The 25,753-nt window shown below is 40.9% G+C and overlaps 1 protein-coding gene across 2 annotated transcripts in view; it reads right to left on the reverse strand.

Moving 5' to 3' along the window:
* The window catches only part of LOC141146432 (kelch domain-containing protein 3-like), a 177,504-nt gene that overhangs the window by 46,511 nt on the left and 105,240 nt on the right, over nucleotides 1-25,753 (reverse strand). For both annotated transcript variants that reach the window (XM_073632958.1, XM_073632959.1), the window contains exon 12: nucleotides 11,917-12,002. In XM_073632958.1, the coding sequence (XP_073489059.1) occupies nucleotides 11,917-12,002 (86 nt within the window). The remainder of the gene's footprint in view (nucleotides 1-11,916; nucleotides 12,003-25,753) is intronic.

Raw genomic sequence — 25,753 nt, forward strand, 5'->3', positions numbered from 1 at the left:
AATGGACATACAAACGAATAAGAGGAACATACAAAACAAATAACAAGGTCCGGACACCAAATTACAATACATCCAGAGGCCGCCTGCGGTAATTACCACTTAATGGGTGGGGCAAAGGTTGCACCAAGGAAAAATCCTATTTAGGCGGACTGTGCATGTATGGACCCCAGGGATTATTGAAGAGCAAAAAATGTATATAGTAAGTCTGCTGGGTGCTAAATGAAAAGTGGCAAATGCTGGGGCTTGCGGTATAGGATCTCGAGCCAAAGTTCAATACATAATGCCTATAACTTCCAAAACTTCGGAGCTGTATGTCAGAGGGACAAGTGGAAATACGTGAAGGTGACAACTGTCACATAGGGAAGTCCTGCAAAACAAAGTGGTGTATTGCAATAGGTGATGACATCCAGAATGGATAGACCCAGGTAGCTGCTAATGTAGCTAATGTAGCTACTCAATGAGAATACAGTGGGTCGTATATAAAAACAGGCTGCTAACTCCTGGGAGGCATACAGTGGAGAGTCTCAACAGAAGATGCCAACACACGTGCGGTTCATCCAAAGAAAAATTTCATTTGATGCTTGCAATAGTGATAAATGCCGTACATATGCTTGATAATGTGCACATCACAGGCCTGATCACAGTAAAGTGGAGTCCCACTTGGGAGATAAATGCTGTGTCTAATAAACAAGATAAGCAGTTCAGCTATTGCAGGGATGCTAGCTCCTGAAGTGTACTTTAAGGTATGAAGGGGATCCTACATTATCAAGTCCTGTGGCTGGTGATATAAGTAGATTCCTTTCCTACGGCAGCCATCACGGAGTCTGCACTGTGTGTCTCAGGCTGTCCCTGGCCAGTTGAAGAGACAGAGCTACTTCATAGCCAGTGCAAATGATGCAGTGATGCGGTGGACATGGGACATGCCGAGATGGCTCTGGGCAGGTTCGTGGATGTTTCCAGCCGCCAGACAGGCTTGCGCACCTTGTATGCCTAGTGAATGGGGGATCGCGTGAGCGGTTGTTCGTATGTTATTCTAGGTCTTTTCTGTCTCCATAGGAATCTGGTGCATAGTTGTTTGTATAATTGAAAGGTCGGGGGGAGCATAATGGGGATGGTTTGTAAAATATATAGAATGCAGGGGGAAGTATGTTCATCTTTAAAATTGCCATCCTTCCATACCAGGAAAAATTGGGTTTGTTCCACTTAGATCATTTGCAATGGTTTGGAGGATGGGTTGGAAGTTTTTTGAGAATATGTCTGAAAGATTCGTTGTTAGTTGTTGTTATATCCCAAGGTATTTAATCTGGTCACGTTTCCATTGAAAATTTTTACATTGTGTTAGTGTTTCCTGTGAGAGAGAGATATTAAGGGCATGGGATTTCGCAAAATTGATCTTAAAATTGGATAAACTATCAAAGATTTGGAATTCTTTTAGGAGATTTGGGATTGATATGTGTGGCTCCTTCAGGAATAGTAACACGTCATCAGCGAAGGCTGCTAACTTATAAGTGTGATCGGCAATGGGTATGCCTTTAATATTTTCATTGGATCTAAGACATCGTAGGAAGGGTTCAAGGGTCAAGACAAAAAGAATTGGGGAAAGTGGACACCCCTGTCTTGCTCGATTGCTAATGGAGAAGGCGTTCGACAGGTGACCATTTACACAAACTGGCGTTTGGAGTTGTATAGAGGGACATAATGGCATTAAACATCCGATCCTGGAGACCAATATGTCTCAAGACTGCTCCCAGGTAGTCCCATGCCAGCCTGTCAAACGCCTTCTCTGCATCCAATGATGGGAAGAATCCTTCTGGTTTATGGGTTGTGATCCAATGGTGTACATTCAGGGCTTTGATCAGCCGCGGCTCTTTACACAGATCGGGGTCGCGCAGTGTCCTAGCAACACGGCGCGGACTCGATCGCCACGCTGAGCACAGAGAGCGGTCATTCTGGAGGGCCGTCATGACTTCCACCCAGAACAAGAGCCGCGCCGCCCAGCCGTCATTTGACAAGGCGGGAAGAGTTTAAAGAGGTGGTGGAATAAGTAGAGCGGGTCAGTATTAATTTGTCAGAGGAGAATTGGCATCTGTGCGACATCATCACTCAGAAGCTATCTTTTAAGGAACATTTGAAATAACATTTTTTATATTCAATGGATATAGATCAGGGTAGTTCTGTTGTCAGTGAATTAAGGAGGCATATATGAGAAATACCTTTAGGGATAGTTAGGAAAGAAGGGAAGGTAGGGTGCGGTGGGGGAGGGTTGGGGGGTTGGAGGGAGAGAAAGGGGGCGATGTATGGAGAAGGGGAGAGGATGGGATCCGGGAAGGGTGGGGGAAGGTATTTGAAGTGAGAATACTGCTCCTGGGGATGTATAACCCTTTGTATGAGTATGCTGAGCTCACAATTCAGTCTTTTACGGTATGATTGAGGGCATTTGACTAACCTTAGGTGAATGTCTTTTACCTTTAAGGCTGCTAACTCTTATAGGAGGATTAATCAAAGTATGGGGGGGTCTCCCAAAGTGCGAGTCAGACTTACAGATCAGGTGGAGGTGTTTCCACTTGCGACAGTTTTGACTTCAGAGGAGCGTTTTTTTACATCGGTCAGGAATATCTAGGGGGGGTAGAGTAGACACTAGGGAAAAATAAAAACATGATTTTTTTTTGTAGACAGTATCGCCGTATGTTTGTTGGCTTGAGTACTACAGATGGGCATCATAGGGAAGTTCCTGTCTTGGTGTGGAACAGTTGGCGTTGGGAGGTAGGAGAAAAGAAGAGTGAGATTGTTCAGTTGGAGCCTTTGTGGCAGGCTCTCCTGTGAGTCGGAAAGGCCGTTGGGCTATTGAGCACGACGTCCGGGGATCAGATGAGTTGGCCTCCCTTGGTGGGGTAGATCTGCGGCGTCTTATGTGGAAGTCTGGACTGGAATAGCATCCGTGGAGATTGATCTTATATGTGGGGGACGAAGAGTGCTGTACCAATCTGGAATGGCAATGCGGGGAAGATTCAGCGTTTCATAGAAAGCGGGTAAGTCTTCCGGCAGACGTAGGTTTTCCATGCGGCCTTGAGAAGAGGCAGAGAGGCAGAAGGTGAATTTCCACTGGTATTGGATCCCTTTAGTACACAGGAGGTCAAGGAGAGAGCGTAAATCTCTTCTGTTCTGGAGGGTAATGGGCGAGAGATCTTGGAACAACTTTATATCAGCTCCTTGATAGAGTAGGGAGCTACGGTCTCTGGCACTATGTAGGATTTCCTCTTTTTGTTTAAAGTTGATGATGCCCTGATATTGTGGCGCCATCCATGATTGTCCAGATCCTCCATATGTCTTTGGATGTCTGCGAGTTGGGTGTTTTGAGAGTGAGTTGGATGGCAGTGTCATGGTGGGTTGTTGCTTCCTCCATTTCACCCATCCGCACTGCCATCAACTGAACATCTCTCCTGAGATCTGTAATGGCTGATGCAAGTGTGGCTTTAATGTCTTCTGCCACAGAGCGCAGGTCTTCCATGCTTAGTGGTTGTGGGTCACGGGCTTCAGCAGCTGAGTGTTGGTGCTGTGAATGGTTCCTGCCTGAGGGGCTGAGGCTGAAGGAGTGTGCAGCGTTCGCGTGGGCCCGATTAGAAGCCGAGCCTCGCGTGCCTGGGTCTGGAAGATCTTCGGTATATTTCGGCCAATTTGCATTCCGGTGCCTCTGGGAGAGCGCGACCTAGCTGAGCAGGGATCCCTCGATTTTTTCCCCATGTTTGGTGATGGATGGCTCCGCTGGGCTGAAGTTGAAATCTCCTGTAGACGGGAGCTCAGGAGTCAAGCGGCCATTCAGGTCCGGCACCAAACCACGCCCCTACATTTTGATATTATTCTTGTAATATTTTGCTATTTTATTATAAATTAATTTTATTATAATTAATGTTTTAGTTTTTACACAAGAACTGAACGGACTTTCTTGGAACTTTTCTCATCAATATGAGTTATTGAATTTCGATAATTTTACAGAAATAATGATTTTAACAGTGGCGAGCCAGCCAGGAGACGAACCTAGGCCCAAATATATGTTAATAGATCCTTCCATCTACAGTAATGTTGGAAGTTTTTGTACAGCAGCTGACATGTCTTCAGATTATAATAGGCCACATACAGGAACCAATCTCATATTGAAACAATTGGTTTGATCACATAAAAGTCTTTGGAGTCAGACCAAAATTGATACATTTTTGTTTAAAGATATTGAAATAGAAATTGAGGGAAGAGAACCTGAACCCCAAATTAAATATATGTTGCCACAAGAATCAATTCTTTTGATTCTATTTGTTTCTGACATTGTACAAGAATTTTTACAAGGAATATTAAAGAAAGCAAAATCAGTGGTAAATAATTGTATTTGGCCTATCAAGAATACTGATAATTCGTATTCTTCATTAGTTGATTTAAGATCACTGAATAAATGCATTACAAATAACAAACCCATTGTTCCCAATTTAAATTTAATGTCACACCTGGATGCCAAGGCCAATGTATTTTCTGTACTGGAAATCGCAAATAGCAATTTTTCTGTATCGTTAGCTAAAAGCTGTCAATATAAACTTGCCTTTAGCTTTAATAAAGAAACCTATGCATTCACTAGAATAATTCCAGGATTGGACATTAGAGATAGTATAGTGCACGAGAGAAAGTATTATCAAAATTCTCTAGACCAGAATGTATTTTCCAGCATGTGGACAAGTTTTTGCTGTCTACACAGAGTATAGCGGAACATGTCACTCTTTTGTCTGAGTTATTTACTCTGTTACAAACGGCAGGGCTGAAATTGAACAACAGAAACAGTTCAGTTGATGAAACATCAGGTAGCATTCTTGCATATGCAAATTAGTCATGGACAGAGACAGCTATCACAGGAAAACATTAGAAACATTTCTGCTATTCCAATTCCAACATCTTACAAGGCATTATATAAATTTTTGAGCGAAGTAAATCGTTGCAAAGCGTTTTTACATAAATGTGATAATAAAGTTAAACCAATATTTGATTTTTTGAGACAAGATGTTGTGTTTGATCATTGGGGTCAAACCCAGACAGATGCCTTTGAAATGTTAAAAATAGATCTGCAGAATGCGCCTTCATTTAATACTATAGAAATTTGTCCGTTTATTCCCTTTGTATTGCAAACTGATGTATCTGAGAATTCGATCTCAGTGACCTTGTCTCAATTAAAAGAAGGTGATCAGAAAATAATAGGCTTTTTCCCCAGAGGTTTGACAAATATGGAAAATAGCTTTGACACACATATTAAGCAATTATTAAGTGTTTAGTTTGCAGTCAAAGTGACAGAGAGGATTGTGAGATCTAGTAAGATCATATTACAGACACCTGATCTATCATTAAAACTTCTTCTAGAGAGAATTAATTCATAAGAATTATATGACAAATATTGCCCATTCTTTAAAACTTTACAATTTAAATCTATACCGGTAGATATGGTAACAGAACATTCTCAGCTATATGCACAAAATTATGTTTGTACAAATGTATTCAGAAAACCTGTAAATGGGGTTTTTAGAACAAGTGCTGAGAGAGGCTTTGAGCCAGTATTTGTTAATACTATCAAGATTTAGACTTGTGCGATTAGTTTCGTATGAATCGAAAATTCGTACGAATCTCTGTACATTCGTACATTCGGGAGGATCCGAAATACGAATTGCTATGCTTCCAAATTTTGTACGAAGTATGAAATTTCGTTTACGAATTTTGGATCCAAATTCCTAACGAACATTCGTAATTGTTACGAAAAGTTAACGAACCTAAAAGTTAAAAACCCAGGAAGTCAGCATAGCACAGGGATGGTGGGAGCCCCTCATAATGATAAATTCATCATAACGAACATTCGTAAATACAAAATTTCGGACACGAATTACGAAATATGAATTAATTCTGATATGAAATGGAATGAAACAAAACAAATTTATTAACGGCGCACATGTCTATCAAGATTTGTTCAGCAGGTCTTCCTATGTGGTACCCAAAGAATGGTTATGCTATTCAGCAAAAATTCTATAGAAAATGCTGAATTGGAAGATGCCAAAAATTACAGTACAGCATTCATGACTCTAAACCTTAAAGAGGAGAAGTGAATGGACACCGTTCACTTCAGGCTTCTGGGTTGATCTGAAACCTTTCTTTTTTGTGAAAACTAGGTTTTCGAATCATGACTAAAAGGAGAAATTGTGTCCTGTTATAGTTAAAATACACATACTATACACATACTATATAGGCCAGTTTAAGAAAAATAGAGCAAAGCAAGGTAATTAGAAATGTCATTACCAAAATATGTTTTTCATGTTATGATAAAATATTAGGATTGTGATATGTAAAAATGAATAAGTAAATGAAGGTATATTTTGCATTAGTAAACTCAAAATAATGATACTATTTCTGTTTCAGGATCTGACTTATAAGTCACCGAAAGAAGAGAAATGTATTTCTAGACCTTCCAGATGAAAACAAACCCTTGAAGCTTAAGAATATCAGTTTTGGGAGAGGATTTGACACAAGAGTTTCATTTGTTATAATTATTCTTGTCTTTTTATGTTCAATAAAGTTTTTCCAACTTTGCAGCGTGCAGGAAGAAGAAAAAGAAGAAGAAAAAAACCTCAAGACCTCTTATAAGAGAGAAACTTCTAAAAACAATAGAATTTTGATTTTGACTGCTGATGAAATAATTTATCAGATATATTGCAGTTTTATTTTTTATTTATTTTTTTATATATATATATATATATATATATATATATATATATATATATATATATATATATATATATATATATATATACACACACACACACATTTTTGTGATGTGATATGTTTATCATATCAAGATGAGATATTTTTTACACATCAATTTTTACAATCACATGCAATGTACTTTCAGAGTTGAAAGGGTTAAACCTCTTTACAATAGAGTCTTTCTAGTTAGGAGAAACATCTGGTGTTAATTAAGATAAGAGTACATTTTTATTAAAGTACATATAGACAAGTTAGGACTAACTTTACATTGTAATATGTATTTATTTTTTAAATCATCTCACATATATGAATGAATTGATGTTAAGAAACGTATTTTATGTTTCAATTTTGACAAGGTTATTTGAAAGGTAGTATGGATTATAGATTTATGCTAAACATAGTTTGGAGGGAAAGTATGAAACATATATTTCTGAAGTGACATCTACACGTCAAAGTATTGTACAACAATGTTACATTTATGAATTTAAGAATATTAAGGGGATTGATTATTTGGTAAAAGAAAATAATAAGGGTGAAAATATTTTTATGGTATTTGAAGCAAAAGGTTTACTAAGTTCACTTTTCCTTATATAGAATCAAAATGGAAATTATATTCAAATCAATTATCTTAAGATCTAAAAGCATGTATGGATACGAATAAGATGCGGTTGTAAATGGATTTAGATAGGAAAATGATTAAGATTGGTTAACCAATCATTTTGAGAGGGAAATGTTAGAAAGTTTTTTTTAATCTAATATTTATCAATTAACCAATATTAACAAATGAATGAATGGATTGGGTCTTTTTAGAATGATTGACTTGTATATATTTATATATCTTCTAGATATGGAAAAAGGGAAGTATATAGACTTTGATATTTATGTGAAAGTATATATATATATATATATATATATATATATATATATATATATATATATATATATATATGTTGTTATAAGCTTCATAAGCTTAAGCTTCTTTGGAGAGCTCACATATGATAATAATTATTTCTTACCTCCCCCCATCAGATGGAGAAGGAAGGGTTCACTATTCTTAAGATGTAAAAGTTAGGGATGGGCAAACAGTTCGGCCCGAGCATAAGTTCGGGCCGAACTTTGGTTGTTTGGGTGTTCTGCAGAACATCCAACAATATGCGCTGTTCGAGGCAAATTCGAAAGCCGCCGGAACACCGGATTTGGATTTTTGGGGCAACCCCCATGCCATTTTTTAAAAAAAAATTTGGCATGGGGTTCCCCTAATATCCATACCAGGCCCATAGGGTTTTGGTAAGGGACTGTGGGGGAATCCAACGCCATCTGTATTGCAGGGACTGTTCTAAACATGGGAAAAATGCACCACTTTACAGGCATACTATAGAAACCCCCCAGGTACGAAATTTAAAGGAATATTTCACTTTCATTGTTTCACTTTAAGCATAATATAATCTTTATAATCACTGCTCCCGAAAAAACGGCCATTTTTAAAACTTTTTTTTGCATTGATACATGTCCTCTGGGGCAGGACCCAGGTCCCCAAACACTTTTTATGACAATAACTTGCATATAAGCCTTTAAAATGAGCACTTTTGATTATTCATGTCCGTGTCCCATAGACTTTAACAGTGTTCATGTGTTCTGCCAAATTTTTTGCCTGTTCGGTATGTTTTGGTGCGAACCGAACCGGGGGGTGTTCGGCCCATCCCTAGTAAAAGTTTATGTTTCAGTTAAGATTATAAGTTCTTTATACTACAATATATCTAGATTATGATATTAATAAGAACATTGGGTTTTCAATTAATATATATATATATATATATATATATATATATATATATATGTAGTATTTGATTTAGATATTATATTATATACAAGTTAAATGCTTTCACACATTGTTATGTCCACTCCTCAGGAATGCCAATGCATACAGACTGAAGAACCTCCACCCTTGCGTGAGAAGGAAAGCTAGCTCTCATTAGAAGAGTCTGTAGGACAATAAGGCTCAGAGGAACTTTAAACCAGCCTTTTTAAAGATACAGTGGGGTCAGATTTTAGGAGTAAAAGCTAGGAACAGAAGCACAGTGGGGCAGATTTGCTTCAGACACACCACGAGGAAGCTTCACACACACACACACACACACACACACACACACAAATTAGAGTGATAATACAGAGATGACTGCAGAAGCTTAAGCTGAGCTGGTCAAATACAGATACATTATAGTGTTCCAAGAAGAATACAAAATATTAAGAACCATGTTCTTTTATAATTTTAAATCCATAAATGCTGAGTATGTTTGGTGGCACTTCTGGCTTCAATAGAACTTTTTTTTGGTATCTTTACTATCCAGTTGTTTCAACAGGTTTCAAAGGCAAGTAAAACATAAAATGTTGCTGGTTTAAGGTAGAACCCTTAAAAATGTATAAGTGCACAGAGGACCAGACAAGCTTGATAACAGAACATTGAGTTCTCAGATAATAAGCATGAGAGGTTTTTTTGTAAAACCCACAGTGACGAAGAGCCAAACTCATATTAAACATTTTCAAGGCAATAGTACAAAGAAAGAATTACCATTTCTCTATTGGAACAATTTCTATATTTTTTTAGACTCATGCTAAAATCTGCATTGTTTACTAGCTTACTTAAAACCACCAAACAATTATATATTTTCTTAAAGCAGTGGTGCCGTAGCATAAAATTGCAGTAGTTTAAATTTGTTATGATGCACAATATTTGTATAACTGTTTATCAAATCTATATCTTCATGAAAAAAATACAAATGTAGCGGGTGTCTTGTTTCACCCGTGACCCCGCCAAGCTGGCCTTTTCGAGTACACAAGATTTTCACAGAGGGAGAGCTGCCTGTCAGCTTCTGAAAAAGGGGGATCCCCCCCTCCCTTTTTCTCTTCACTGGCTACATGTTAACACAGGCAACTGCCCACTCTCTGCCTTTCTTCCATGTGCGCCTATTGGCAGGAGAGGAGCCAATTAAAGGCACAGTTACAGCAGCCAATCAGCGGGACTGTACTAAGCTGCAGGAAGCAGCTACAAAGGACAGTGGAATATGAAGTTTCAGCACAGAGCGGCCTCACTGACTTTGAACGGGGCAAGACTACAAATCCAAGCATGCTCTGATGGCAGGAAAGGGGAGACTCCATTATGATTCCCTGAGGAGAATTCAGTCAGTATGAGATGGAGGAAGAGATCAGACCTGAATGAGAGATTCTGTCTCGCAGGTGATTTCACTGCGCAATTCAGGCCTCCGCCACAAGTTGGAACATCAAGCCCAGAGAGAAAGGAGGATCCCAGTTGCACATCCAAACGCATCTGCATTGACGGTTGAGCGTTCCAGTGTGAGGTGACTAGTCGGGTCACCAGGGGAGCCTTCTGTTCCAGGACGTTTCATTTCATTTGGGCCTTGACCGCAGGATTTGGTGAGGGGGCTTTTCCCAATTTGTAGGAAACAGGGACACTGCACCACTGAAGGAGTTAAATAAACACTGTATACAGACATCATTGCTGTTAGTCATCTTGCTGACACTTGTAGTGCCACAGGGATAAAGAATAAGGCCATCCATTCTGGGGGCACTGTATACAGACATCATTGTCCTTTTAATTTGCTGAGAAAGATCCTGCCTGCTTCACTTGATAATCTGGGCCAGTTGTGTTGTTTGGGTCTGCTATCCAGGAGTTTAAGTGCACAACGAAAGTGGCTAGCTGAAGACACAAAGTTTTATCTTTTCTTCAAAAGGACTGAAGCTACTAGTGCCATACGGATCTGCACACACATATTCTGGGCTCTGTATATACAGTGGGTGTGTGTGGGACAGCTTATCTAGGAGCCATTAAGTCATTACATGTTGATTTGAATAAAGTGTTATAAGTTGGGCCTGTGGTGTCAGGGGACAGAAGGGAGAGGCCTGGTATAAGAGGGTCATTCCCTTGCTCTCCTCCTGCCTGGACTCATAGAGCCAACCTGAGTAAAGGTAACCAATCAAATTTAAAGTGTCATATTGTACTTTATTTAGCATTTAAGTGTGCCTCTGCTCTTGGGGTTATTCTCAGGTTTGGAATCCTCTGAAAGCTGATTGAATATAGGATTGAGATCTATATTGTTCTTAAATCTCAGTTATTGCTCTCCAGTTGATTACTTGAATATATACTGTTACTGTCTATTCACAGAAATATTGCAGTAAAGACAGTTTCTGTGTTTCATCATAACGTGTGTGTTTCTCATTGGTCCTTGCGCTTACACTATTGACAGGTGTGTCAGTGGGGGGCTGAGGCTGTTAATAGGGTTGAGAGGCAGAGTAATGGACTGAACAAACAAAAGCAGCTCCTTGGGGGGTATCGCTACACAAACATAACACAATACCCATTATTTTTGGTAAAATATAAAAGATAGGGATGCGTCACATGAATTAACAACAGATATGTCAAGTCTTAGAATTGTGAACACCTATGAAATGGAAAAAAACTATTATTCCTAATGTGTCATATGCAACACTTAAAAAAAGCCTTTATAGATTTTCATTTTAGAGTTAACAGGGAATGATGGCCCTAGAATTATTTTTCTCTTTTGCATTCGCACACTTTTGGGCAAAGGGACAGATTTAAGTCAAACACTGAACCAACCCACCACCTCTATTACTAATGAACCCTTTCAGATTGCAGGCAGCCATTATCTTTGTCACTTTTACTTTTAAGGTAAGAATTTTATTTGAAATACCAAACTACTATTTATCACTTCTCCCTCCTAAACCATTCAATCTTTTATATTATTATTTTGAACATGCAAACTCAATATCAGGCTGAAACTAAGGAGCGGGGTGTTAAATTCCATTTTTATACCTTTTTTTTTCTTTTACAATAAGTATAGGATGTAAGAGCTACAAAAGCAGAGCACATTTAACAAAGTAAAATAAAAAGAGAAGAAGGGAATCAAAGAAGAACAAAAGGATTCCAAACAGTACCCAGGCTGTTGTTCTTCAGAGAGCTGTAAATCCAAATGGTCTGCTATAAGGAATCATGCAATATAGCTAAATTGTTATGATAGATAGATACATTTAAAAAAGCGAGCATTAAATAAAAATAATGTCCTGTGTATCCGACACCATAAACTGCATGCATTTACTTACATGGCTTTGCAGAACAAAAGAAGTATGCTTATATCTGCATGCTGGTGGAAGCCCAAAATAGAGTGGTGTTTTCCATTTCATCTTTGCTGCAAAAAAAGAAAATTTTTCCCCATATATTCAAATAGTCCAATATTCTAGCCATAGGGGAAATCAGATTATGTGCAATACATATATATGCTGTACAATGTCATTCTCCCTGTTTATGGGGGATAAACAATTGCACTTGGGGGGGGGGGGGTCTTGGGATGTACTATCCATGCTGAAATATAAGTTTTACTGTTAAAATTATACTTAAAGCAGAAGCCATAAAACTATAATGAAGTTTAATTGACATCAAATTTTATAATATCTCTGTAATGAAGCTAACACACTAACAAAACTATAATGAAGTTTAATTGACATCAAATGTTATAATATCTCTGTAGTGAAGCTAACACACTACATCTATTCCTCTAATAATAGCAGTCTTTGCCTAGCTTTAAACATAACATAGTAATACTGTACGGTAGGCAATCATTTTTGTTCATGGAGCACAGTCCATCATAAATGTTATATTATGTGACCTTACTAATCATGTTCTTCTTAATAGTTTTATGTCTATACTGCATGCAAATCTAAATGCATACTGTATCTAAAATAAATAATACATGGGGGCTCTTAAACTGCCAAATGTTCTAATTTTGTTTAACCAGTCCTGAGATTTATACAGGTCTGCCAGCAAGGTTGGTGACTTTACTCTTCTCTCCTGTAGTTAGGTGATACACTCCATTTTTCCAATTCCAATCTGATATATATATATATATATATATATATATACGTAATTTTCTCAGGCTTACATATAAAATCATTTTTTTTTTTTTTTTAGAAGTAAACATCAGGCTTTGAGGTGGCATTTCTCAAGCAAATTTCATTGGAACATTTGCTCAAGCTGTCCTCTAATATAATGGGAGGAGATACTATTGTTGTAAATCGGACCGATATAAAAAAGTTGATGGTCAGGTAAACATTATTAGTTGCTGCCACTGATTTAGAGGAGTTCATGTCAAACATGCTTTCCAAAGCTATGTCAATAAGGGTCAACAATAGCCTGACCTTTCAACATATTTGACCTATGTCATGTATGATACAATAATGCCATTTAGCGTTTGAGTTGGGAGTTGTTTATAGAGATTAATGTAGAGGAAGTAGTTAGAAAGAGCCACACCCATGTGGGAATGCCTAAACTTTCCAATTCTTAGTTTAGTATAGCACAAAATATACTACAGAGGTTTACATTTCTTTGCTTTTCCTCCAAAGTGACCTAAGATACAAAGAAAAACAAGGGGCACTTTGCTGGGGGGAGCTTTCTGTTGGGAGGTTTCTTCTCCGTCATGTGCCTCTGTGGAACCCAGATATTCACAAAAGTAAACCTATGAGGCACATGCAATTAGTTTCACATGTAAGAGGCAGACAGGTGGAAGACTGCATTTACAATCAGAGATGGACACTATAGGGTGGATTTAATAAAGGCAAATAGGCTGTTCACTTTGCAAGGGGATTTTCCCTTAACTTGCTGAATTTGGTGAAAATTCACTTTGCAAGGAATACCCAATCATGTGCAAGGAAAGAAAAAAAAAAAGATTTTTTATGCACTTATTTGGATGATGAAAGTCAGCAGAGCTTCACCTAATTCACTAAGCTAGGGGAAAATTTCCTTGCAAAGTGAAAAATCTGAATAGTCTATTTTAGGGATATGCAATTAGCGGACCTCCAGCTGTTGCAGAACTACAAGTCCCATGAGGCATAGCAAGACTGTGACAGCCACAAGCATGACACCCAGAGGCAGAGGCATGATGGGACTTGTAGTTTTGCAACAGCTGGAGGTCCGCTAATTGCATATCCCTGGTCTATATGATTCACAACATTCCAAAGTTCCGGCTGAGCAAGAATTTATTATCCTGTTCACTCACATTCTGGGCTTATATCTGTCCAGGAATTGGCCTTTCCCTCAGCAAGTCTTTACTGCCTTCGAGCTTACATATAAACTTCTTATTTAGTCTCACAACTGCAAGCACTACAGACACACTGATGTCCTCAGAACTCTCATATTTCTTTTCTTTTCCCAGTACTGGTGGGCAAATCTCCTAAGAGATGTGGAACAATACGTAAAAGCGTGTGTGACCTGTGCCCAAACCAGGTCTCCTACCTGTAAGGAGATTCCATAATACATTGCATTATGATTGATTATTGATTTTACCCTGAGGATATATGTTCAGGTTTTGCTTATTTGCTTAATGATTAGAGAAATATCTTGGTATATTTTAGTGAATGTGACAGACTGAATCTTATGACAAGTATTACTTAATGACTGAATTATCTCATTGCAATATCACCCTGTCTGTCTATTCCTGTCTGATGCCTTCATCTTAGGAAACATCTGTCTGTGGTTTTTATCTCTGTACACTGTTGCTGGGTATGTGAAGGCCAACAGCGGCTAGAATTAGTTTTTTTAGGAAGTTGTGGTTGGACATCTCATGGTCAGTAGACGGTGACAGAAAGTAAGGAATCAATGACCTATTAGCTTGAACTATAGGGGTTAACATTAAGGTCACAAGATGAATATTAAGGTCACAAGATGAAGACATTACCAAAATCACAAGATTAAGAAATTACTAAATATGCTAATGAACATTTATGTGTATCATTTTGATTGGCCCCCAAATGGGGCAGAGTCTTGTAGAGGCACAGCATAAAACAGCAAAGCATTCAATAAACCATTGTAATCATTTCAGCATACCTATTGTGTGTATATGTAATTGATTAACCGCCAGCGAGGACCTCCACTGAGCCATCTCCAAGAGCCTAGGCCACAAGGAGAAGACGGGCGCCTAACAGTTTTGGTACCAGAAAGTGTGGGGTGTTTGAACAGGTAAGTCATTTTACTCCTTTTTACCTATTTTTTGGTAACTGGTGTTGATGCTTGCCTTGTTCAAATAACCTTGTATACCCACCTACTTACATAACTGTGCCTTCGCAACGGACTAGGCTGGTCCCTTGGAGGGTTAAAGAAAGGGCTCGCAGGTTTTTTTTGGTTTTTTATAGTCTGACTAGGTTGGTCTGACTGTGTTGAGTAGATATATGTGTGTTTAAAACTCGGGAAGTATAGAATACGCCCGTAGTATAAGGAGCGGCTGAGTGGACGCCCAATTTTTGGGGAAAATATTGAAAAGTGCACTTATTATAACATGTTCATATAATATAACTTTATTTTGCCACTGTATATATAAGATTTTGCTTGTTTTTCTTTTAGGTACCACCGTAAGTATTTAGAGTGTATAGAGAATTAGAGATAAGTGTATGATATATATGTGTATGACAACTGAATGTAAAGTACTGTATTGATTTAGAGGATTTTTTTGTTAAAGTATTACACATATATGCACTAAATGAACAACATAAATCAGGAACCCGATTGTAGTGAGATAGCGCCCGCCTGCCCACATTGCACCTTTGGTTTACTGTTCCTTAGTGTTGACAGGACGTGGATCCTGCTCACCACTAGACCGACCGGGTTTTCATACCGACTTGGTGCAAGGGGAGTATATCCTACCACAAGGAGGGGTTTCCTATACCGAGTACTGAGGGTTAACCTTCATAGCTATATCAGCCCCACAGCGATAACAGACGAGGGGACTTATTCCCAAGTCAGGGAACAGATTATAGCACAAACAGGTTGCTTTCATCTCTGTCCCTGTACTAGACACACACTACCAAGGTTATTAGATGGGGAATTCTGCGGCAACCCAGACCATGGCCAATTCATCTCCCTATGAGTACGTTAAAAACACACTACCGGGGCCACAGGTAGAACCGTTTTGGACACAGGTCAGAGAGAGGTGCCAACAGCTGGGGATACATGACCCAGGGCCAGTGGGACCCTGTTCTGAGGACGAGTGGAAGGAAGTGAGCAAGGTGTGTCAGGTGCACAAGCACTCTTACCCACCTGGGAAATGGGAAGACACCCAATACATGAAAGATTGTTACAAAACATGGAACAAATGCTTAGCCAAATATAAAACAAAGTATGTAACTAAAGCCCCCACACCAAAACCTGTAAATTCACCCGCCCTATCACAGCAACCCGAAGCACCCCCCCCTTATGTGATGGTTAAACAGGAGGATGGAACATTGGGTCCATGTCTTCAGCTGTATCCATCTCTGGATCCAGCAGTATTGGCTACCATGGTATATGGGGCAGCAGATCAGGCACAAGTTACACGATGGGAAAACGAAAGTAGGAACAGGGAAGAGGAAGTCCGGGCAGAAGGTATACGTAGGAGGGAAGAAGAGAGGATTAGGAGGTTGGATCCGAAGGAAAGGGAATTAGAAGAGAAGTTAAAAGAGTTTAAGAAGAGAAAGGAGGAATTAGAGGAGAAAATGTCTAGGAGGGAGGAAGAGCTAGAAAATTACAAAAGAGAGCTAGATAGGAGGGAGGGTGAAATAAGAGAGTATTCTGTGATAACTAAGGAAGAAAGGGATGGAAAGACCCTGGAAGAGGGAGAAGAGGAAGGAGTCAGGAAGTTAAGCCCCAAGGAAAAGGAATGGGAGGAGAAACAGAAAGAATTTAATAAAAGACAGCAGGAAGAGGAAGAAAGGATACAAAGGAAAAGGGAAGATTTAGAGGCGTACGAGAGGAAACTAGAGAAAGAGGCAAGAAGGATTAAGGAGGCCAAGGAAAAGATAATTTCACAGCCATCCACCACACTCAGAAGCCAAACTAAACCGGCCATAAGCCAGAAACCCCCACAGGAGGAAAGGGAGCAGGGTGAATCCTCTACTGAGGAAAGAGAAATAGACATGGAACAGGAAAGTCTAGGTGCCACCTTTAAAGCACCACTCATGCATATAGGGGAGACGGTAGTCCATATTCCCCTACCCCTAGGCACACTGTCAAAAATAAAGGAGTTATGCCCCAGCCCAAAGAAAAGCCCTAGGGAGGCTGGAGCTTTCCTTGCAAAATACAGTGCAGGGACGAGCCTGGATAAAGAAGATATAGCAGGGATCCTTAGTATAGTTGACCCTGACAGCCCAGAAGGGCATCCCGTAGATGCCTTATGGACAGCCCACATAGAAGAAAATAAAGATTGGGTATCTTTTTGGAAAGGTATGGGGAATCATTGGTCTACTATATACAAGGGTTCATCTGCACTTCAGGAACTTGTCCTAGCAAAACAGGGACCGAAGGAAAAGTTCTATGAATTTTGTACCCGGGTATATGGTCTGTGGAAAGCAGTAGATAACGCCAACCCCCAGTTGTTCACCACCACCATTATGGCTGGTGGCGATACGAAGGTGACACAGTTGCTTAAATTCACTAATCCAAAGTGGGCAGAACAACCCCCCGATGAATTTATGAAGGATGCTAGGTCACGAGAAACATCAGGGGTATTTGAGCAGAAGGGTGGCATTTTTCCCTCCCTGACACCAACCCAGACTCTGCCAACTGGTGGGACTCCGCCCACCCACATAATGACAATGCAACCTTATCCACCAATGCAATCTTATCCCCCAGATCAGGGTTACCCACCAGACCAGGGGTGCTTTAACTGTGGGGAACTGGGGCACTGGAAGTCCCAATGTCCCTACAGAATTAGAACAAACGCCCAAAGAGGAAGAGGTAGGAATCTTAACACCACCCCCCGTCGCCTTCAGGATATCAGGTATCCTCACCCACCACAACCCCAACCACCCCAACCACAACCCCAATACCAGCCTCAGCCTAACAGACCACCCCCACGCATTCCGATGCAGTGGCCATCCGCTCGGCGGACGCCACAATAGGGATGCCAAGAGTACGTCCCGTCCCTCAGCCTTGTGTGTTACAATCCATCATGGAAAAGTCTTCCGCAGGTACTATTGCGGGTAGACAATCACCTGATATGTCTATTGTTGGATTCAGGGGCTACATTCAGTAGTTTGAATGATGCCATATATGACACACCGCACTGCACTGAGGGAAACTCTATTGGTATAAATGGGACATCAATTACCCACCCCATCACTCCACCATTGCCCGTGGCCACTCCAGAAGGGCAGGAACTGTGTACCCAGAGTTTTGCTGTCCTTGTGGATTGTCCAGTATCTTTAATGGGGAGGGATCTACTCTCAAAACTGAATATCACCATTAAATTTGACAGAGGGGGCTCCCTCACTGCCAGCTCACCGTTCTGTGATTTACATGCTCCAAAGAGACACACTTTCAGGGGACTCTTTGCATCATTGCCACCCACTCTAGAAACACATGCCATATGGGCAGACAACAAAGGGAGTGTGGGTTTTATTAACTGTACACCTTACACACCACAAATGCGTCCAGACGCTGAAGTACAATATCACAAGCAATACCCCCTGCCACTTGAAAAAATTGAAGGCATCACACCATTAATCAATGATTACATAGCAAAAGGGATTCTAAAACACATTATAAGCCCCTGGAATACACCAATCTACCCTGTGAAAAAGGCAAATGGGGAGTGGAGGCTTGTACAGGACCTAAGGGCCGTTAACAAGCAGGTTATACCTCTGCCACCTTTGGTAGCAGATATTTCTTTCATTTTTTTGAAAATACCTGCTGATTCCCTTTGCTACACAGTAGTAGACCTGGCGAACGCATTCTTTAGCATCCCGATCGATGATGGGGTATTGCCCATGTTTTCATTCTCATGGGGGAGGGGAAAACAGTTGACCTGGTCAAGATTACCGCAGGGGTATGTGGACAGTCCAGCAGCCTTCTCCATGGTCCTTAATGAGACAATTAAGTCATGGACTGCTGAGCGCGGGTCGGTACTAATACAGTATGTGGACGACTTGCTCCTGTGCAGTCGATCTGCTGAAGATTGTGCGGTCGATTCCACATCTCTGTTACATCACCTGGCCAGGTCTGGCCACCTAGCATCGCGGAAGAAGATACAATGGTGTCAAAGTCAGGTAGAATACCTGGGATGCATTCTGAAGGAGGGAACCAGGCTGGTATCCCCCAAACGTGCCGCAGCCCTGCAGGCTCTCAGTCCTCCGAGAGACAAAGCAACTTTGCTCTCATTCTTGGGCGCAATCGTATATTGCCGCCAATGGATCCCAGATTGTTCATATTATGATGGCATTCTGAGGGAGGCTACCTTGTCCACCGCCCCAAAGACAGTAGATTGGACAACAGAAAGGCTCTGTGCTTTTCAGGCCTTGTTAAAAAGTCTGACTCAGGCCCCCGCCCTGGGATTGGTAGAATATGGCAAACCCTTTCAATTATACTGTGTGGTATCGGGAAATTCTTTTGCTGCGGTTTTGACACAGCAACATGGAACCGGGTACCGACCAGTCTCCTATCTCTCAAAAAAGTTGCCTACCCAAGTACAAGGGATGCCATCTTGTCTACAAAACCTTGCTGCTTGTGCTATGGCAGTTCAAGAGGCTAACAAATCAGTATTAGGCCATGAATTGACTCTCTACACTACTCATTCAGTAACTCACCTCCTGCAAAACATGAACACACAGCATATGACAGCACAAAGGCTTAGTGGGTATGAGATCACACTTCTGAATACTGATAACCTCACTCTCAAACACGCACCACCAAGTAATCCCACTGTCCGTCTTTTGCACTCTTTGCTCAGGTTACCGCGAGACCCTGATCAGAAGCACAATTGTGTTGAACAGGTTGCAGCAATAACCAGCCCTCGCCCAGATCTCACTGACATTCCCCTACCAGGAGTACAGGACGTCTTCATAGACGGCAGTTGTTCTCGCCCCTCCGATGCAACATTCCTGACAGGGTACGCTATTGTCCAACTCCCTGATGTGGTGTTGGAAGCAAAAGCCTTACCACCCTCCTCGGCACAGGTAGCAGAACTGGAGGCGCTCACAAGAGCTTGCATACTTTTCTCTGATGAGGAGGTAAACATCTACACAGATAGTAAGTACACTTTTGGTGTCACGCACGACTATGGCGTAATCTGGGCGAATAGAGGATTTAAAACCGCTGACAACAAGCCAATAGCTAACTCTACGCAAATTAAAGCACTCCTGCAAGCGATTCTTCTCCCAAAGAGGATAGCGGTCATCAAAGTAAAGGCACATTCATCAGATAACAACAGAGTTTCCAAAGGAAACGCTCTGGCAGACAGAGAAGCAAAAAAAGCCGCTGCCCTATACATTGGTCAGCCAGCCCCCACAACAATGTTCTTCAAAGAACATTTTACATCACCCAACTTTAAAACCGTTGTGGCACAAATACAGGGATTAGCTACAGAAGAGGATGTTTCTTTTTGGGTCAAGGATGGCTTGACCAAGGACCAAGAAGGTCTTTGGTCAAAAGAGGGGAAGATATTGGGCATACCAGAATCAAGCAGTGTTCTCATACTTTCCTATCTCCATGGTCCAGGACATATAGGTACCACCGCCCTAACAAACATATACACAAAGTCTTTCTGTACGAACAACTTAAGTAAACAGGCAAAACTCCTCACCAGCAGTTGTCTGACCTGTGCACAAAACAATGTCCAAGGGAAAAATCATGGATTACATGGCCACCTGCCCCCACCCCTGGGTCCCCTAACAGATTTGCAAATAGACTTCACACACATGCCCAAACAAAAAGGCAATTTGAAATGCCTTTGCGTGATCGTATGCAAATGGTCGGGTTGGGTTGAAGGTATTCCATGTACAGGTGAGACTGCTAAAATTGCTGCCAAATGCATACTGAACCATTGGGTTTGTAGGTTCGGAATACCAACGGCCATATGGTCAGACAGAGGGCCTGCCTTCAGCTCCTCTGTTACACAGACTTTAGCTAAGCTATTAGGCTTACAGTGGAAACTGCACATCCCTTACCACCCACAAAGTGCAGGAGTAGTGGAAAGAATGAACAGGAACATTAAAGACAAGTTAAAAAAGGCTACGGGGGGCACCATGAAAGGATGGTTGGATTACCTTCCTTCTGTCCTATTTCAGATCAGAACAACACCACATGCTAGAACAAAACTCTCGCCCTTTGAGATTTTGATGGGAGTTCCTGCAAACATAGAGCTGCCCCTCTTAGATCAAAACACTGACATTAACATCTATTCTCAACAGGAAATGTACGTGAAAAATCTGGTAAGTATGCTACAGGATATGAACGAACAAGTCTCTGTCACCTTTTCTCCTCTTTCAACAGAACCTACTCATCCCTTCATCCCAGGAGACAAAGTACTGGTGAAACAACTGGCACACAAAAAGAAGGTTGGACCCATTTTCTCTGGACCTTGGAAGATAGAGAAGGTTTCCAGAACTGCTGTACTGACCGATCTAGGAAACACCTGGATCCACGCCAGCCGGTTAAAGAAGTGTCCACAGCAACCCCAGACCCCTGACCCTCCTCCAGCACCCCAAGACTCCTCTGACCAGGAACAGCGACCAGATTTGAGGGACATTCAAGAAGGCATAAAACAAATCTCTCGGACCGACGAGACGAATCCCCCACCAACAGGAAGAAACAAGAAACAGAACTTTGTACACAGTACCTGACAAAATGATTTCTACCTTTGTGTCAGGAAAAACATTATGCTTCTGGACATGTCTGATTCTGATAGTATTCATACCTACTTGGTTAATAACAAATTGTGTGTACCATCCAGAAGATTTAGGGTCACTAGAGGGGATATGTGGAAATGCCCAGACAGCCAATACATCTAGTTTAAAATATAAAAGAAGTATATCCCCCACTGAACCCCCTTCAGGTTTCACTGACAAGATGTTGTTGTTGAAGTTTAAGTACAGTTATGCACAGAAGTCTGGTTTTGAGAAATGTTGGATATGTAGCAAACTCCACCCCAGTACAGCCAGAATCCCATTGATGGCCATTCCCTTAAACATCACTCCTTTTTTGAATGGAACTCCCCCCATAGTTCTTGCCAATGTCATAAGGAAAAGTCCCAATAAGCCCCTCAGTTTTCAAATCGTGGGTAGAAGCCATGCTCCAGATTGGTGTTTCATACTGGGAAACATTTCCAGGGGAGCTGAGGTGTGCAAATGGTCAAAACTTAATGTCTCCATGGCTTCCCTTACCGATAACTCACTTTTTCGCACCTCAGACTCTGTGATAAATGCTACCATCTATGACCTTTTTAATTCTAGTTCCCACTCCACGGTCGCACAGTTATTAGCTCTGCTGATGGCATCTGGTCATTCAAAGGGTGCAAGGACCGTTGTTAGTCAACGACCCTTGGCACTAGGTAACACAACCTACATCTGTTGTGGCAAGCTCTGTTACCCATGGATTCCTGAAGAACCCCAGGGATGGTGTTACCTTGCTAAAATAGTTCCTGTAATGGGAGTAGTTGGGGATAATGGGCAAGGACACCTACTTAAAGCTAGCACCCACCCAAGATACCCTCTAAAACATCTTGGAAAGAGAGAAATGTTCCTAGAAAAAGATATGACCTGGGCTTGGTTTCCTTCCTGGACAGGTTGGGGAATAGATCTGATGAAGAAACTAAATAACTACACCTCAATCATTGATGAGATCTTGGAAAAGGACTCTGATGACATCTCAAAATTAAACCTAGAAACCAGAGCAATTAGAAAACAACTAGGGTTACATGACCTGGCTATAGAAAGCATGAGTGCAGCCCTCACTGGCCTCTGTGAAATTACTGAGGACTATGAATGCTGCACTTGGATACACAACACGAGTATCGAGATCCCTGATTACTATGACATTATTGCACAACACAGAAAAGAGGTAAACAAGCTACAACAGGATGCAAGGGATATTGGGAAAACATGGGACCCTTTCTCTACCGGGTTCAGTTTGGGAGGTCTCACTTCATGGTTAAAGAACACTGCAATGACAATTTTTACCATACTGCTTTTCATATTGTTCTTGTATGTATGCTTCATGTTACTCAAATGCCTCTGCAAAAAGGGTAGCGAAGCACATTCCGAAACCATGAAGCTGACTTCCATTTCCAGAGATCCCACGGTATGGTACGAGAACCAGGAAAAAGAGGCCGAGGGATATGAATCCTTAAGGCGTGACAAAAAGGTAGCCGAGGGATATGAATCCTTAAGGCGTGACGAAAAGGTAGAATGACCATTTCGATGATATCGAATGGTCAAAGGGAGGATTGTAAGGAGATTCCATAATACATTGCATTATGATTGATTATTGATTTTACCCTGAGGATATATGTTCAGGTTTTGCTTATTTGCTTAATGATTAGAGAAATATCTTGGTATATTTTAGTGAATGTGACAGACTGAATCTTATGACAAGTATTACTTAATGACTGAATTATCTCATTGCAATATCACCCTGTCTGTCTATTCCTGTCTGATGCCTTCATCTTAGGAAACATCTGTCTGTGGTTTTTATCTCTGTACACTGTTGCTGGGTATGAGAAGGCCAACAGCGGCTAGAATTAGTTTTTTTAGGAAGTTGTGGTTGGACATCTCATGGTCAGTAGACGGTGACAGAAAGTAAGGAATCAATGACCTATTAGCTTGAACTATAGGGGTTAACATTAAGGTCACAAGATGAATATTAAGGTCACAAGATGAAGACATTACCAAAATCACAAGATTAAGAAATTACTAAATATGCTAATGAACATTTATGTGTATCATTTTGATTGGCCCCCAAATGGGGCAGAGTCTTGTAGAGGCACAGCATAAAACAGCAAAGCATTCAATAAACCATTGTAATCATTTCAGCATACCTAGTGTGTGTATGTGTAATTGATTAACCGCCGGCGAGGACCTCCACTGAGCCATCTCCAAGAGCCTAGGCCACAAGGAGAAGACGGGCGCCTAACACTACCCATGCACCTACAGGCCTTCTTTTGCCACCCTTTCCCAGAGAACCTTGGTGCCACTTCTCATGGACTTTATTACTGATATCTGATGGCTGTATAACTACCGGTATTTGGGTAGTGGTAGACTGCAAATTTTGTACCCCTTTCATGTAGCCATCAGTAGCAGCCCCATCTTCCAATACCATTTCTATGCCGACAACACCCAAATTTATCTCTCTACCTCTCAGCTCACTTCTTCAGTCTCCACACATATAACTATCACTAATTTACTAACATATCTATCTAACTGACATATCAACCTGGATGTCACACCACTTCCTCAAACTCAATCTATCCAAAACCGAGCTCATAATTTTGCTCCCCCCACATGCCCCTTCCCCTGATCTCTCTGTCAAGATCAATGACACAACTATCAACCTGTCCCCTCCTGCTTCTTTAAAGGCTTCTGTAAGTCTTTAATCATTTCTGTAAGGACCAATGGAAAAACCAAAAGGATAAATGAATCCTTGGAACAATACCTTTGTGCCCTAGAGTCTGCTCATCATGATGATTGGGTTGGCCTCCTGCCTTGGGCAAGATTTGCCTACAATAACAATCTTACGGTGGAACTAAACCCTCCTATAGTTTTCAGCCAATGTAGCTGTCATCTTGGCCTCTGTTTGATCTTCAACTGATATGATACTGCACATGTGATCATCTATGAGACCAGTCATTTGATGTTTTGACAGTTTGGTTGAGAGCACAAGCAATGTGACAGTTATATGCACATGCCGAGAATGTAATTGTTTTTTGAACTGTTAAATTGATGGATTTATTTCCGCTTTGATGCTAATTTCAAGGAGTCACCATTCTTCATTACCTACGACAAACTTCTAAATGCCTTTCTTTGCCAATACCTTATTCCCCAGACTCTAAACCAATTACAACACTCTGCATTCAGAAGCAAGAAATTTGCAGATCAACACAGTGCAAAGATCAATCTAGTTAGCTACTGTACAAATGCCATCTATCTCCATATCTCAATTACCAAATTCTTTCCATATTTCATTAATAAAACCTCTGGCCATGAGTAGATTCTCTCATTTTTAGCTACTTCCTCAGCCAACCCCTTTTAACATGAGAATTATCAAATCCTGTACTCCAAGATTTCCTCTGGGAAACTTCAGGACCTGATTGAATTCAAGGGTTTGTCCCTGAAGAAATATTCTGGGTCCCTGCATATGATGTGTCAGATCCTCACCATTCGAAAAGATTCCAGCTCCACATTCCATTGAAACAAGGATTATGTTGGGGTGGGGGGGGGGGGTTAGGCACTGTAAAAGAAGGGTAATGCCACACTTTTCCTCTGTTCCAGCACTGGGCCTCCTCTCCTCCTGACCATTCACAAAAAACACAGCCCAAGGCTTTGCTTTGGGAATGGCCAGGACATGATGGAGACGAAGACATGACTGTGGTTCTGGGTTCTAAAAGACCTTCGGCACTTAGAACTAGGCTGGTCAAATGTACAGCAGTAATTGCCCCTGCATGTAAACACAACTTGCCTAATGTATAAGGAAGTCAGCATGGCTTTTTAGAGAATGAAATATATAACTGACTAAATTCTGTTTTTTGTGCCTGGGGTTGGGATTTAGGTTATGCTTCTTGCACAGAAATATCCAGATGTCAAAAGCATAGGACCCCTACCACGTCTCCCTATAAGGTACAACTGTACCTTCCTGCCTTTTATCAACTATATTATTTAACTGTGCCCTTACGACCTTTACAGATGTGCTCATGTATGCCAGAAGACCTCTTGGCATACCATGGGCTGGTATGTGGATTCATATATTTGCCATAACTTTAATTGCCCTGACAATTACTGCAATTATGTCTGCTTATCTTTGCAAACAAGTGATCTACTTCCAACCACACTTTCCTGAGACATAATAATAGCTCTGTAAATATATGATAGAAGTTATAATTACAAAGGAGTCTGATCAAATGGAACAGCTATACTAAAAAATTATGAATGC

Source organism: Aquarana catesbeiana, linkage group LG01, assembly GCF_042186555.1.
Source record: "Aquarana catesbeiana isolate 2022-GZ linkage group LG01, ASM4218655v1, whole genome shotgun sequence".
Classification (NCBI taxonomy): domain Eukaryota; kingdom Metazoa; phylum Chordata; class Amphibia; order Anura; family Ranidae; genus Aquarana; species Aquarana catesbeiana.